General features: G+C 39.5%; 1 protein-coding gene across 2 annotated transcripts in view; it reads right to left on the reverse strand.

Annotated features, from left to right (window-relative positions):
- ITSN2 (intersectin 2) overlaps positions 1-16,763 on the reverse strand; it is an 80,021-nt gene that overhangs the window by 27,715 nt on the left and 35,543 nt on the right. Inside the window, exons 7-20 of one of the 2 annotated variants that reach the window (XM_031066635.1) lie at positions 16,567-16,663; positions 14,759-14,901; positions 13,455-13,518; positions 11,166-11,303; positions 10,990-11,075; positions 9,705-9,967; positions 8,895-9,044; positions 8,529-8,669; positions 7,645-7,732; positions 6,877-7,016; positions 5,914-5,994; positions 4,051-4,187; positions 2,462-2,907; positions 1,127-1,248 (exon numbers count right to left, since the gene is read on the reverse strand). In XM_031066635.1, coding sequence (XP_030922495.1) covers positions 1,127-1,248; positions 2,462-2,907; positions 4,051-4,187; positions 5,914-5,994; positions 6,877-7,016; positions 7,645-7,732; positions 8,529-8,669; positions 8,895-9,044; positions 9,705-9,967; positions 10,990-11,075; positions 11,166-11,303; positions 13,455-13,518; positions 14,759-14,901; positions 16,567-16,663 — 2,096 coding nt within the window. The remainder of the gene's footprint in view (positions 1-1,126; positions 1,249-2,461; positions 2,908-4,050; positions 4,188-5,913; positions 5,995-6,876; positions 7,017-7,644; positions 7,733-8,528; positions 8,670-8,894; positions 9,045-9,704; positions 9,968-10,989; positions 11,076-11,165; positions 11,304-13,454; positions 13,519-14,758; positions 14,902-16,566; positions 16,664-16,763) is intronic. The other variant, XM_031066634.1, reaches the window with a different exon arrangement.

Below are 16,763 nucleotides of genomic sequence, written 5' to 3' on the forward strand. Positions count from 1 at the left end.
TCTGAAATCAGTTATCAGCAGTTGAATGATACAATTACAGCTGAGAGGGAAGTCAAAGCAAAACCTACTTCTCTTGTTCCCTCTTCCATGGCTCACCGGTATGAAAATGCAAATAAATGCTTTAACACTGTCAAACTGAAAGCTAATTTAGTCAAGTGTTTTAGTATTTTGTACCACATTGCTTTATAAATTCTTCCTTATCACCTACTTGTATTACTTTCAGTCTAAATGAGGAGCAACCACACATACTTATACATTAGAAACTGTATTACCACAAACTGTATTACCACAGTTGTAAATCAGTTTTCACACATTCACCTGCAGGCAAAGATTTTCAAACAAGTGCTAATAACTAATATATATGAAATAACACAGACTTCAATTGAGAAGCCACAAGGCATTTCCAATCTTATGGTCCTGCTCTAATATTATAGACAGCAAATTCCAAAAAGTGCTAAAATAAATGGACACAGAATAAATTACTCTAAGTGTATGCCTGAGGGAGGATTGATAAAGGAACACTCAGAAAGAGAATCCCAGATTCACATGATGGTTTGGGTTGAAGGGGATCTTAAAGATCACCTGGCTCCACCCCCTCTGCCAGGGGCAGGGACACCTTCCACTAGACCAGGTTGCTCAGACAGGCAGAAATGTCTGTTAAGAATAGACTGGCAACAGCATTAAGATTCAAAAGAACCTCTCACATCTACTTGTTATATAACTAATCTGATTTTAATTCAAATGCCATCAATGAATAATTCATGTGTCTATTAACTATGCTCATATTTCAAGCAAACACTCAGAAGCCAACTTGTACATGTGCAATGAGCTGCAACAACTACATTGTTTCTGATCTACTAATTTTAGAAAGTTTATGTTTAGCATTCACTGTTCTTATATTTAAAGAGACTGTCAACTTATCTAGGATGTGTAAAACTCAAATATTTTGGCTGAACTAATCCTAATTTCACCTGTTTAAAAAAACATAAAGCAGCAATCCAGTTTCAATTTTGAATAAACCTTACAATACATCAACACAAGGCTTTTGATCCTTAAGACTTTGTGCATCTCAAGGCTAGAGAAAAGGGTTAATTTTTGCAAGTTAAATGTGAATAGGCAATCTTACCTGAATTACATCTCCAGTATTAAAGCTCATCTCATCGTGGTTCCTTGCCTCAAATGGATATAGAGCTCTGTAATTTACCAAGGCAATGGAATTCCTCAACTCTGCAGCACCAGCTGCCTTGCCTGGAAGGTAAGAAAACCAGTTACCATTCTGACACAGCTGAGACAAGCACTCAGCTGGAGCCCCATCACTCCAAGCAACTGGTAGGAATATCAGTTCTTGCCCCAGACACAGTGCAGGTATCAGAGGAGATCACCAGGGCATCAATTTAACACACCCATCATGTGTAACTGAGACAATGTAACTGAGACAACAAAATGCATTGACTTCTGCAGGGAAAAAAATCACAAAAGCACAGAATGGGTTGGGCTGGAAGGGACCTTAAAGGTCATCTAATTCCAACCCCCTGCCATGGGCAGGCACACCTTCCGCTAGACATCGTTAAAAATGACATTTTTATCTTCTCCTCTTTCCTTGCCATACTGCTCTGGCTAAGCCAGTGCTTTAACAAAGCCTCATTTAACACCACTATAATGTTCCAAGTTGAAAAGATCCCACTGCTGGAACAATAAGTGCTCAGCAGCATGTTGTGAAGATCTTTTTAGAAACCTCTAATAGCAGAACATCACAATTTCTATTTTCCTTGCATCTCTGTTCTTCAAGTCCATGACTGATGTTGCAAACAGGGAATGTTTTACAAGGTTTAGCTGAGGTGTGCAAATATCTTTCAGCCTTGTTCTAATTTGATCCTTGCTGAACTCAGTGAGAAAAGTGGCTAATAAAAACTGGCAAGAACTAATGAAGGATGAAATCAAACATGCCTTTAGTGAAAATATTGTTAAAGCACTATTTTTCCAAGTCACACAACTAGTTAGGTCTGGTCATTCAGTTTTTTGGTTTTTTTCATCGGAAGCATTGAGTAATGCAAAAATAAATTACATTTCACTGTTAAGAAATCACTTTTCTGAGCATTACCTGCCTATCTCTCATCAATGAACAAAGCCCCTCCATATTGGCATCCTATTTTAATGAAAGAAAGTGCAAGCCCTAGGAAAAACCTAAAATATTACTGTTCCCAGCAACTGCTATTTGTTGACCATGATCACTGGAAGATTTGTCATCAGAGTCATAGGTGCTGAAAACTGACAGAAGTAACTTCAGTTTATAGGATCATTTATAACTGACAAAGACAGGAAACATTGCTGGTTTGGGTTCTTTTTAATTGTAACTTAGGCAAGAAGTCTGCCATAGGGTCACATCATTAATAGCACATCTGAAGAGTGAAAGAACACTCAGGAAAGTAGAAGTCCAGAAGTCTAATGATTTTGAGATTACCTTCATTTTTCCAAGGTGGCTTAAGACTTGTCCCCTCTGTTGGTTTCAATAGATCTGCAAACTGTTCATTTATGTTTATTTTAGAAGTGTGTTTCTCCACCTCTTGAGAGTTGGTTGCTTCTTTTATCTTTTTCATCTCCTCGTTCTGCTTGCGCCTCTCCTCAGCTTCTTTTGCTATTTGTTCTTGTTTTCTTTTATCTTCTTCCAGTTGCCTGTGCCTTTGTTGTTCCACCTCCCTCAAGATCGTGGCTTGTCTATTTTTCCCCTCCTCTGCAAGAAACTGTTGTTTGTTTTCCCTTTCCCTCATCATGGCAGCTGCTTCTTCAGCTTTCAGCTTTTCTTGGACTTTTTCCTGCATTCGTTCTTCCTCCAGTCGCTTCTTTTTCTCTTCCTCTTCCCTTCGGATATTTTCCTGCCATCGGTTCTCCTTCTCCCTTTTTGCCTTCCTAGAAGAAAGGAATGAGAGAGGTAAGAGAACATCCACATAAAAATGAATGAGATTGTGTTCCTACAGTAATCAGTGACACTTGTCAGCAAAACTGAGTTTATGACATTGATCACTCTGCTCTCAGGGTCATCAGCTCCACCACAAACGATGGCTTAACATGAGTGCTAGAGTGTTTCACATAAAAATAACAAATTGATTAAAATTCAATAATTTTAGTCCATCACCTGTGCAGTGCCTTCACAAGCACTTCTGCCTACCTGCATCCTGATGAGCCAGAACTGATCTGGTAATTGAACCAAGCTGGATTTAAGCCCTCCAGCAAGGTAGTACCCAAATCTCCTGACTGGAAACAATGACTTCCAAAGAGATTAATTTCACTCAGGTACATAGATTAAAATAGCCTTTGCATACTGATCTAGGCAGCTTGGTATTTTTGCCTTCAGCAGTTGTAATCTATCCAATGTGCTTATCCCTGCCAGGACCACACTGCAGCAGACAGGATCTGGAAGCCTGACTGTATTCTCTGTAACTATTCAGATGTTATCCTGTGCCTCAGCTGTCTAAAGAAGTCAATATCCAATTCAATACAGTATTTTAGCTGTCAAGACCTTTCTTCTGAAGAGAAAGGACCTAACCCTTTGAGTCATCCTCTTAAAAATGTCTAGATGAGACCTTTCCATCCATTCCTGCGGGACATCCACTCCTCTGATGGGCATTTTAGTGTTTCCAAGCATGTGGCAGGATGCAGCAGGAGCTGTGCAGTGATGCTGTTACTCCATCACACAGCTGTGTCCAACCAAAAAATTACCAGGCTATCATCACACATATGGCACATGGCTCTCTTAGACTGTCACAAAGTTACGAAACTTCATCTCATGCAGAAAAACACTGTGATGAGCAAAGCCCATGAATCACCCACACTACAAGGTCACTAGCTCTGCTTCTTTAGTCAAATCAAATATAAATCATTGAAAATCTCAAATTCAAACCCTCTTACACAAGTGGTAATGCACATAAAATGCTTCCTCTAAGGCAACCAATAGGATGTATTTTTACATTAAAAACATAGATCTTATCTTAAAAGCCACAACAGCATTATTTTGTTCCAAGCACTGCAGCACTGACACGCTGCCATGATTACCTTGCAGCCTCATCTTCCAGTCGCTTCTTCTGTGCCAGCTCAGCTCTTCTTTTTTGTACCTCTCTTATTTTGTCCTGTTTGATCCTGTGGAGCTGCTCCAAGGCTAACTGCTGTGTGCTGTAACTTTCCCTCAGGTCCTAGGGAGGGAACAGTGGAATACATAAAAGGGAATAAAGCCAATCTTTGAGAAAAGCATCCAGGCATTTAATGCTTTTTCAACCAAGTTTTAATACAAATGACCAAAATAGTATTAAGTTATTAATAGTCCTTGGAGGTCACTGCAAAGAAAGTCAAATCATTGGAAGTATAAAAGGAGATGGCAGGTTTGCAAAGTCAGTGATGTAATTTGGGCTTTCAAAGAGCCCTTCCAGTCCTACAGCTGCTGGAAATGCCAAATACAACAGAGGAGAGGGGAAGATGCAGAATTGAATGTTCAAACACAACATTTCTGAAGTGAACTGTATTTTAAGTAAATACAAGGAGGCAGATTTCAGCTGAAAGCCAAGACTGTACCATAACCTGAGAAAGCATCCTGCAGTAGGGTGCTCATCCTTGATGCTTCCTGAGTGATCAGTCCCATGTTTAAACAAGAAAAACTTCAGAAATATACCCAGCAGTCTTACCACTGTGGGAAACCACAGCTTAAAGACACTAATTCTGACTGGACTTTTCCTGTACTTGTAACCTTCTTGGTTTTAGTCTTTTTCTTTCTGAACACATCCTTCAATTCCTATCCCACCTCCCTCTGATAACAATCTTTTTTCCAAGCAAAAAATCAGAATGTATCTTTCTGATAATTAAATTTACAGACTGAAAAAGATCAACAATAATAGAATTACTTTAGCCTGTACTTCGCCTTGTTGCTAAAACACCTCTAAGATTTAACACCAAAATCAGCTAAATCACCACTCCAGTCTTCTTTCTTAGGAAAATCCTGCTGATATACATTCAGCAATGCAACAGGGAAATCCTGAGTTTTTGTATCTGATCTCATAAATACAAATAAAGCAATTAAGAATGAAGCATTCCCACTACAATATGCACCTCTACCAAGAATCATGTTGCCTAAGACATATGATGCAATTTAGATTGCTGTGTCATTGGAAGTCTCTGTAGCAACAAACTAAATCAAGCAATTGACTACAATTTTTTCTCAAATATATTCAGCTGGGAACATTTTTCCTTCTTACTTCGCTCAAAATTTCAGGAGCACTATGGAAGCGAACTTACATTAGAAAAATTCTCTACCTTTAAGGACAGAAAAACCCTCATGCAAAGCAAAATGAAAAGCTCAGTTAGGTAATTCTGTTGGGTTTTTTTCCTCACGCATTATTCTAAAAGTATTTCTGACCTCAGCAGACAAAAGTAGTGTTGAAAGACAGAAAGTAGGTTTAGTACTGGGTTAATCTGGAGGTTTGACAGCAGTGTGTTTGCCATATCATATTCTGCACCCTGGACAAGAACTCAAATACCTGGCTCACAGCTTAGGATGGATGGCTACAGGTACAGAGCAAGAGATGGAAAAGTGAGAGAAGACACTGTTTCCATCTGAGACTGCTTTTTTGGTTCATGTTAACTAACAAGAAACATGTTTGGGTGAAACAACTTAGAGAACAGACCATTAAGAAATGGAAAAATTAAAAGTCAGGATTTCGGTCTCAGTATTCTGCAGTTTGGATTTCTAAGCAGGTAAGGATATTAAGTCTTAAAGAGGATATAAAAGCTAGCAGAAAGAAAAGCGGCCTACTGATTTTCTTTTGGGAAAATGTATTTAATAGAAGTTGTACATCCAAACAGAAAGGGTAAGCAGAGAGAAATTGCGAAATAATTAAAAAACAAAAAAGCCAAAGATTAGAAAATAACCTTAAGTAAGAGGAAGAGGTTGTTGAGACAGCTTAGCAGAGACAAAAGGCACTGAAGAACAGAATCATCCATATTCTCACACTGTAAGATAAGGTAGATAAAAAGCCAATTAATCTTTGCACTGTATTTTGAAAAACATATTTTAGGGAAGACTGAACTGTGGATGCAGCCACTGAACACAGCAAGCCATGCAACAAACAAGTAACTGAAAATGCCCATTGCATGAAGCCACTTTTAAAAAGAAAATGAATTCCTTACACATTTACAAATTTTTGTGGCCTTTGTTTTTATTGGAGAGTGCAGAGCCCTCGTGCTGGCCCAGCATCCATCCATTATTTAAGGAAAAAGTTCCCACCAGTGCCATTGGAGCAAGCTGGCAAATAAAGTTAAATGGATGAGTGCGACCCTATGAGAGCTGCCTGAATTTTCCAGCTGGCCAAGAGTTGCCTCAAAAACAAAATTCAGAGCCAGTAGTCAACAACTCTTAGCTTACAAAAAATTAACAAATATTAACAAATAAGTGGCCTACAGTTACTTTTAGGCTTGTACCCAAAATCTGCCACCAGACCTTGCACAGTGTACTGTGAAACCACACAGGTCTATCAACAAAAGTCAAGTGTTCAGTACACAATTCAAAAATAGCAGCAAATATGACCTCATACTGTAAGAACAGAATGTGCAAGGGCCTGAGAAACTCTAAATTAAAATGAGTTCTAGAAGGCAAAAGGTGAGAGGGAGCAATAGCTGAGTCATGCAAAGCAATAGTTAGCAAGAGACTCATATTTTAGTACATTAGCAACACGTTTGCATTTGTATTGTGTTATTTACTCCAAGACTTTTGATAATTCTTATTTGACACTGAAATTGGTGGAAGCCTGGTGAAAGTGGCACCAATCTTTATGACTGGATGGAGAAATAAAATACAGTGCTCACAAGTGTAGGATATTTGGATAATGCAGGTACCTTAAGCTGACTGTTAAACTCATCCATTTCAGCAAGTTTAGAAGCAGTTTCCTTCTCAAGGGCATCTAGTTGTTCCTTAAGTCTTTGGCATAATTCTTCCTTTTCTTGGGACTTCTTGTGCACTGAATCAACTCCTGTACCTGCATAAGGAAAGACATGCAATTTTACTTATGTTTCTGGGGTTTTTAAATTTTTTTCCCGAGTTTTTAATCATTGTTTGTTATTTTCCTATTGCATACACAATCCAAACCTCCTTCCTCACAAAAATTCCTTGATTTACCTTTCTATTTATATACAGCACAAGGAAGAAATATCCCCAACACTGAACTAAGGCACATGGGCATTACATACAATACATACAGAATAACTTGCAAGTTGTTGGTTTTTTTTATATCAGAACATTTCATACCAAGTTTCTCTAGACAGAGACTTCCAGTGTAATTTGAAACAAAGACCAAACTTTACTCAAATTAATTCCTCTGAGTTTAGACTACCAAAAAAAGGACAAATTGTGATAGTATCTGTGAGCTACATAGCCTGTATAAATAAAGTTTTAAGCAAAATCTGTGCTTTCTTGCCGAAATGTGTTTGTTTGTCCCTTATTTGGAACATGAAGGAGATAATGGAATGCAGATGAGATAATGGCACTAAACTGGGAAGATGTAGAAGTGAAGGTGTTATTAACACCTCTGTACCCTTCAGCTTTGATTACAAAGGATGAGAACTCAGCAAGGCAATCAAGAACAGAACTCATGTGCAGGCACTTACTCTGAGTGTTTTCAAGTTGAGCATTTTTTATCCTTTCATTTAACAACTGCTTTTCAGGAACCAAATAGATTAGTTTATTCTGATAATCCTGTAGATGTTGAAGAGAACATAACAAAATTTTAATATTGTTTATGAATCATTAAGTAAAACTGAGAGACTTTTCAAACATAGCTTCAACTCATGTTAATGAAACAGGGATGCAAGTTGTTACTACTGGATAAAGAAAAAAATTATTTCTATACTCTTAATAGAAATAATATTACAATTGAAAGACTTTGACCCCAAATCATTAACACAGATGGAAAAATATTTAACAAACATGCTTGAAGTGTAAGTACTATCACAAGACCACTTAAGGTGACTGCTCCAAGCCTAATATAAAACAGTAACAACATGAAAAGAAGTTTCCCTGATGAGCAGAAATATCACATAAAAATATGGCAGAGGATAATTTAGTCAGGGGATTAGAAATAATTAATGCCTTGTTACTCAAATAGGAAAAAAAAGATAAAAGAGCAGCAAGGTAATTCAACCTAAACACCAACTTGGTCTGAACACAGGACAACATTCCTCAAAAACATCTGAGTCTGGAGCCATAGAAGAATTCAAAATTAAAGAGAAGTCTCTACTATCAGTCCACAAAAGAATAGCTGAGGTTTTCACAACTGTTACTGAACTCTCAGCTCATTTTAATACGTATAATCAATTGTTTAACACCACAGACAAAACTAAAGGCCTCTGCAATGCTGATAGTCTTGCCTATTTCCTCTCTCCACTGCAATCCAACTGACTGCATATTCCTCCCTATGGAGTTGCATTTTCAACAGCATTAGGGAAACACAGAACACGGTAAAAGAAACCGTAAGCTTAACAAAGTTACACACCTCCAGCTGTTGCTGTAGTTGCTTGACTTCCATGATTCCTTGATCATATTTCCTATCCAAAGCCTCCAGCTCAGTTTTTCGCATTTGCTTTTTGCTACGGATATCCTGCAACCTGCCTGAGATCTGCTGATGTTTGTCAGTCTAGAAAGAAAGCAGAGACAGATTACCACATTTGGCAAAAATCCCTTTTCTAAGCCTGTGGGCAGGTTAGTTTACCACCAGTTCTCTAAAACAACCCAAAATACCTGCTTTGGATTCATTATCCAAAACAGAATGGAACTCCTAGTGGGCCATTAATGCAGGAATAATATTTGTATAATTTAAAATACTGTATATTCAGCATATGTGGTGAAATTCCTGTCTTACCAAGGCTTCTAATTCAAGATTAAGGCTCTTCTTTTTAGAGGTCAACTTGACAATTTCTTCTTGCTCCCTGTTACGCTGATTGAGAAGCTCTTGGCGACGGATTCTCTCCCATTCCAGTCGTCTCTGGCGCTCGAGCTCCTGCTTTGCTGCCTGAGGAAAAGTTGCATTACCTTAAATTACAGTGGAGATGCAGAACTCAGAGAGCATGATTTAATGTAATGTGCTCTATTTCTAAACATCACAATAGCAACACAACATAATGTCTTCTCTAAAGTGCTCTTCTACACTTCAGCATCAAAGAGCACAGGAAGTGATCCTACAAGATTCTTCGTGCCACACTCCTGACTCTGGATGAAAAAAAGCTTCATAATTCAGAAAGCCTTTGCAGCTTGGAATATTGCCCATAAAACAGCACACTGACAGATACTCAAAGGAGGTTATAAGCAGTATTTCACAGAACTACATAAAATATGGAAGTGTGATGCATGCACTGAGACACCAAGTAGAAGCAAATTTGTCTCAAGCTCAATTGTCAAAATGTTATCAATTATGAATTCAGTAGGGTCTTGTTTGGAATACAAATTTTTTGCAAAAATGCAAAAAATATGCCCAAGAAAATCTCATCTCTCCTATGAAGTATCTGAAAATCTTTAACCTATACCAATATTTATAACAAATTGTGTTCTCTCTCCAAGACAACCTGGCATCAGCCAGGCCAGGAGACAGAGCCAAAGGCAGCACTCAAACTCTGGATGCTGTATGCACACACACATTCTTTGGAGCATTAAAGAGCAATGTTAAGAAAACAACCTCCCGCCTTTCTATTTCTTTCCTCCTTTCTTCTTCCCTTTGTCTCTCCAGCTCTCGTTGTCTCTCCAGCTGCCTCTCCATTTCCAGCTGCCTCTTCCGCTCCTGCTCCTGGCGTTCCCTCTCTCTTCGCTCCTGCTCTTCCCGTTCCTTCTGAGCCTTCCTTTCAGCCTCTCTCTGCTGCTGCTCCAGCAGGACCTGTCGGCGTTTTTCCAGCTCCATATTTCCCCTCTCATAGTTGGCTTTCCTTTTGTCCTCAAATGTCACTAAAAGAAGGAAAGGTTGTTATTTCTGCCCTGTGCAAAACAGCGCTCTCAAACAAGGACCTCAGTTATGCCACTAAAGATAGAAATTTCTTGGCAAGCTCAGGTTGTTCAGTCATGGATGATGTAAGCATCTTCCATTTGTTAAAGTATTATTTTTATTTTTCTCTTCAAAAATACCTCTAAATTTTCCTAAGTATATTCCAACTGAGGGAAAAAAAATAAAAGAAGAAAAAGCTCCAGTTTAAAAATGACCACGAAAATGACTTGCATGTTACAGGAAAGCCTTTCACTCTAAAGAATGAAAGAAGAAAGAATGCTAGAGGAAAACATAAAAGAACAGCTTTTATAAGCTAGGAGAAAACTCTCTGCTGTTAGAAAGGTTTTCCAATGTGCAGGAAACATTAACACATGGATAAAGAGCTTAGTTTTTAAGAGTGCTCCCTGTAAGAGTTCCTGGAGCTAAAACTATGAGTAACCAAAACAGGATCAAGCTCAATTACTGCACACAAGGATAAAAGAGACACAAAGGAATGGTTTAGGCCCCAGCAACCACCCTTCCAAAACGAGAGGCAAGTTCTGTCTTGCAGTGTCCCTGTAACATTGTCAGTAACAGAATTTATGTTATGTCCAAACTGCTTCCAGTTTGCACAGAACTGAACTACACTGGACCCCCCTGGTTTCAGAATGGCCAGTAATGCCAGGAACTTTCAAATGAAAAAAATATTTGCAGTAGCACAGCAGTGTCTGGCCATGAAGGGTTTATTTTCCAGAATACATTATTAATCAGCACACTTTTCCTCTCCTACAGCTAAAAATAGCCCCTTGTCACTGCCTTCTCAATTCTATTGGATGAAACAGGCTGGCTACATCCACTCAACAACCTTCCTACCATCCAAATTAAAAGGGATCTAGCTCCTGAAATGAAGCCCTCCACGGACTGCATTCCTTCTTCCACTTCCTAAAGGTTTCAGTGCCCTTCAAAACCAGCCCCATACATTAAGAACATGAACCCTGTTTTTTACCTGGCTGTTTTTTCTGTGGCTCCTCCTCTTGCACAGGTTGGTAAGATGGCAGAGTTCCATTTATATTTTCAGCATATTTTCCACTCCTGGAGGGGAAAACAACCCCACCCCACCATTGTTAGAGAAACAGCGCAGTTGTGTTAAATACATTACATTTCACTGCCCCCAGGGATTACCTGAAAGAAGGTGGCACCAGCTCAAGGGGCAGAGTCAGGGGCAGTGGCTGCCCAGCTTTGGCCATGTCTGTGAGGTGCATAGCCAAGACAAACTCATCAGCCCTCAGCTGCCCATCTCCATCTATATCAGCCAGGGACCTGCAGGGGTTCAGCATCTATATCAGCCAGGGACCTGCAGGGGCTCAGCAGCAGCACCAATTAGAACCAAACATCACAATCACTCACAAGTTACAGCTGTAACAAGGCACTGTGGAAAAACAATTTTTAAAACTGACAATTCCTGTGGAATGTTTTGGTAAAAATTCTTACAATTAATAACATAAATAATTGATGAAGGGAGATATTATTTGGTTTAATCATGTACTGTTATTCAGATAATGGAATCACGGAGTGGTTTGGGTTGGAAGGGACCTTAAAGATCATCCAGTTCCAACGCCCTGCCATGGGCAGGGACACCTTCCACTAGCCCAGGTTGCTCCAACCTCCATCCAACTTGGCCATGAACACTTCCAGGGATAGGGAATCCACAGCTTCTCTGGGCAGCCTGTTCCAGTGCCTCATCATCCTTACAGTAAAGAATTTCTTCCTAATATCCAATCTAAACCTGCTCTCCCCTTCAGTTTGAAGCCATTCCCCCTTGTCCTGTCTCTACAGGCCCTTGTAAATAAACTCTCTCCATCTTTCTTTGGCTATTTTCAGGTGCAACTTTCTTTTCAGCTTCACTGAAACACTCTCTTCTTCAGCCTGAACAAACCCAATCCTCCAACATTTCCATAGAACACTGAAAGTAAGAAGTATCTCTTGTTTTATTGCATCACAAATAGAAGAGCTGGAAAGTGAAACCAGGGCTGTTCTTAACCTGTTCAAAATGCTAGAAACCACTTTTTCAATTATTTTTTTGAAGCCAAAGAAAACATTACATAAAATTACATAAAACTCTACAAGAGGGAGCTTTGCATAGAATTCTTTTTTCCCCTTGTGTCTCCTTGACAGTGCAGGGAAGACATGAGTTGGTGCAGAGTAACTTGCAGTGGATAGGAAAAGGATCAGCTACCCCCTCTAAGGAGCAGGAGATCATATGAGCCTACAAAATGTTTCCCACAAACTGGGGGGGGCTGGTGGGGTGTGTGTGTTTGTGTGAAACCAGTGAAATGCAAGAAAGCAGGAGCCTCTCTCAAAGAACTGTCTATAGAGATAGAATTGCTGAAATGTGTCCTTAGACTGTACGAAAGCAAAATGCTTAGTAAAAACACAGTTCATTTAAAAAGCAGTTAAAAAAACCCTATGAAAAACAAAAAGGAAACAACAAAACAAACACAAAAAAAAAAACCCAACCCCATCACACACACACACACCAGTGAAAAACAAAAGCAGGAGATGATGAAATTTTGTTAAGTTCACACACCAGCACTACTCACACGTAACAGCACCATTATTTCAGTAATTACCACTAACAAGCACTCAGTAGAAATACTGGTAATGTCTTAGGGCAAAACTGAAATTTGGGCTGTTATTTCTCTCTACAGGGGAACACAGAGCTCCTTGCATTGGCTACTGATACCTTCAGGATACACACCCAGAAGGAAAAGAGCCACTGCACACCTGATTTATCCCCCCAGACTCCAGAGAGGAGCAATACAACCCCACAGCCCACATTTATCTTCACAGCATGAAACCAAACAAGCTGAGCTTTGCTGCTGCCAGAGACACAAATGACTGTCCTGGGGCAGAGGAAGAGGAAAGGGAACTCAATAGGAGATGTAAAGCTGTTGTGAATTCTGCTGGGCCAGTGTGACCTAAGCTGCCATGTCTAGCAGAGCAGATCATGCAAGCCTTCAGACGACTCTCTCCACTTTCATCAGCACAAGAAAGGCAAGTCTTAAAAAACGTGTAATATGCAGATATCTTTATGGAAACTGCAGTAAAACTCAAAAAAACTGAAGGGTTACTTAATTTTTAATCTTCCTCCATACTTTAAAACTAACAACCTAGATTTCAGAATCCCGTTTTTGAAAGGAAGAAGCCCTCAGCTCAGCGAGAGCATCCCTGGGTCAGAAATTGAAGTTAGCATCTCTATTACACAGAGTTTAACAAACACACACAAAGAATGAAAAACTGAATTATCTCAAGGTGTCTTTTAGAAATGCAACTAGTGAACAAACTTAGTTTAACTAGCAGCTCAGCTTCTGTTTATGATTTTAGATCTGTGGTATCTCTTTATCATTTATTTAATAAAGTACATTTCTTCTCTTAACACCATGAAGACATTGCATCAGTAACTAAACTCACCAAATAGTAGCCAGCTGAGTCTGTGAAAGATTTGATTGCAGAAGGGCATTCCTTGCTTGAAATCCTTAGTGAAAGTGTGAAAGATTTTTATTAAAATAAACATTAAAAGGTTCACATGAGGCAAAAAATGGGTCATGAACTGGGGCATGTTTATTTTTAATATTAATCAAATCCCTTTTCATCAGTTGGTTTTACTTCCAAGCTTAACAACAGGCATTATAACCTGAACACAATGAAGATGCAAGTATTCTCCTGTACCTTTTTCCACCCAGAGCACCTAACAGAAAAGCTGACATGAAAAATGGGTATTTATGGTAATCCCCACAGCTGTCACAAAAGCACTGCTGACTGTCTAAACCTTGAGCTATCACCTGGAGAGCTTTCCTTGGCAGCAAAGAATCTGATACATTTCCAGGCAGGTGGAGGAAACCTTCAGTCCAAAATTGACTGAACAAGATTAAAACATTGATATCCTTTCCTTAAAGAAATAATTGTCCTGCTCTTTTGTAGGCAAGGGAACTGAGGCAGAGTACCCATTCAAAATGGGAAATGTAATGCAGACACAAAACATAGTGACTTTGCACCTCCTGACTGCTCTCTGAGCACTCTCTACTCGCTGCACTACACTGAGGAATCCCATTTTGTAAAAACTTTTGTAAAGCTCTCCTCTTGTATTAACTTGGTATGAAGTCTTTTGAAGCCACCATAATGCTGTGGCCCAGCACAGATGTCACTGGAAATCAACAAGGACTCTCTTAAATTACTTTGGAAAAATTCCAAGCAGTGGCTGCAGTTCTACAGTGTCTTTCCCAAGCTGCTTTCTTTCAAAAGATAAAGCCCAAGTATCTGAGCATTGACTGATACAGGAGTACATGGCACAAAAATGGTGGTGAATGTCCCCCAGTGTCACAAGAAGGAGTCTCAGTCCAAAGAGTGATGTTTGAAAAATGCCTGCTGACTTTACAGAGCCGAACTCCACAGCCTTGTGGTTCTCAGGCTCCTCCAGTCAGGTCCCACCACTCCAGGTTTCTCCTCTTCCCTACTACAGCTGCTGTACTGTAGCTTCCCCAGGGTGTTTGGCCCCTCCAGGTCTAACACAAAGCCCAAGTCAATGAACTGATGGTTATTTCCATTCCTTGGCTGGCTGAAATCCACTCTCTCCTGCACAGGTCTGAACACCAACATTTCAGCTTTTATTTCACATGTAAGTCAAATCCCAAGCTGGGCTTCCATCCCTCAGCCTGTGATGTTCAGAGGCAGGAAACACTCTGGTTTTCCCAGCCCATACCAAAAGTCATACTCACCTGATAAATATCCACTCATGCTTTTATCAAGACTGTTAAATTTCTGTCTGTATTTTAATCTGGAGGCCTGAGGAACTGCCCAGTCTGAGGATGTAATCTTTGGTGAATTCCCAGCTAGTGATGCACTAGAGGAAGAATTTGAACTGCAATATAATTTCAAAACAAAACAATGCAAAAAAAAACCAAACCAAACCAACCAACCAAATATTAAAAGAAAACCAAAAGAGAAAAAGAGATAAAGAAATAACTCTAAATCATTTGGTTTAAAAAAGAGGCATTGGAACAGAAGATACACAGAAACTTCCAGTAACATGAAACAACTTCCACAAAGTTCTACCTCTGCTAACTTGCTATAAATAATTTTGTCACAAATATGGAATTTTACAGCCAAAGTAGGGATATATTTGTAAGGAAACAACATGTGGATTAGAAAATAATTTTCCTTTGGTATCACAGGCACTAATGCACATAATTGATCCTTCTACCACTGCAGAATAATAGTAGAGGAAACCCCAGGAAAACACCTCCACTATCTCAAGAGTGTTGGGTCATTGTTTAAGTAATTTTAAGAGGCATGTTAATGAATAAACATGAGAATAAAAATGGATCTGATGAACTCATAACCAAAAGCAGCTTCTAAAGCTGCTTTAATCACCATATTCCAGCTCTACCTCTTCTTTCTGCGACAATGACATGCTGAATGGAGCTTCTCCAACTCAGTCAGTTTCTGCAGAATAGTGCTGATGGAGGGTTTAGATACACATCAAACTTCCATCTAAACTCCCAGCATTTTCAGTGTCCCATCTCTGAAAATCAGACAAACTCAGGAGAGCTGAATTCAGCCTGCCTTGTTTAAGGTGATCCCCTGCTCTGTCAAGTAAAAAAACCAAACTCTTTGAAGTGCTATCCAAGGCAATTGAGAATGCTGACAGAAACAAAGCCTCTCCAGCACAATGCTGGATTGACATCCCCTGCATGGATGAGACAACATGATGGTAACAATGCTGCCCACAATAACTGGACAAGGGCTCCTTTGTACAGCACCAGCAACAGAAAGTTTTCCAATTCAAAAAAGACAACCAACTACAAAACAAAAAGATGGTTCCAGGCGCATGCCATGCCTAGAGTCACCTTACAGGACATCTGCTGACATCAGGTGTGTGAGGAGCCCAGATCATGCACCCATGCACCCCACATGCCCTGAACAGGCAGCAGGGAGGTGCAAGAGCCTCTGAGTCACTCATGGAACTGAGCTGGGGTGGAGGTGCCCTCAGGACCATCCTGGGAGACACCCCTGGATGCCCAGTCAGATACACATAGTGAGGGACTGGGCTTGTGTAAGTCCCTCTATGGCAAAGCCCTAAAATCAGTGAACCAGAGCAGCTGATTATAAAGATCCATAATCTTCTATTATTCATAAAGCAAATTCACAGATGAATATTGATAAAAAAATCCTATTCTAACATGCCTGCTGACAGCATGGTGCCCTCTATAATGAATGAGCACATAATGCACAAACATTGCTTTTATAACCACTTAGCAAGGCTTGTTTCTCTTTACTAATGAGGTACATTCCCTTCTTTTTGGCACTGCTCATCTGACGTCCTCACCTACTTTGGATATTTTGTCAATTTACTGAAAATTACTTCCTGTGCATATAAAAACAAAATCTGTTTTTATACTTGACAGGTCATATTATAGCAACTAATTTTTAACAAATGTACTTTGAGAACAGAAATGCTCTGTAAGTTTTGGAAGGTAAACTACTTTAGTGTAAGATACAACAGTTTTAAACTTAACTTCCATACCTGCTAGATCCTAAATCAATTAGTGACTGTGCCTTCTGCATACTGGAACCACCAAATCCTCCTGCCATGGGGCCTAAAGAACCAGTATGAGGCAGTGCTGGAAGAAGAAGAAACAAAAAATCAACCCCAGAACTGTAAAGCAACTGCGTATAAGATAATGCTTCATAATCAACATTCACTTTGACAGAAGTAAGAAA

This window comes from Geospiza fortis, unplaced genomic scaffold (assembly GCF_000277835.1).
Source record: "Geospiza fortis unplaced genomic scaffold, GeoFor_1.0 scaffold98, whole genome shotgun sequence".
Classification (NCBI taxonomy): domain Eukaryota; kingdom Metazoa; phylum Chordata; class Aves; order Passeriformes; family Thraupidae; genus Geospiza; species Geospiza fortis.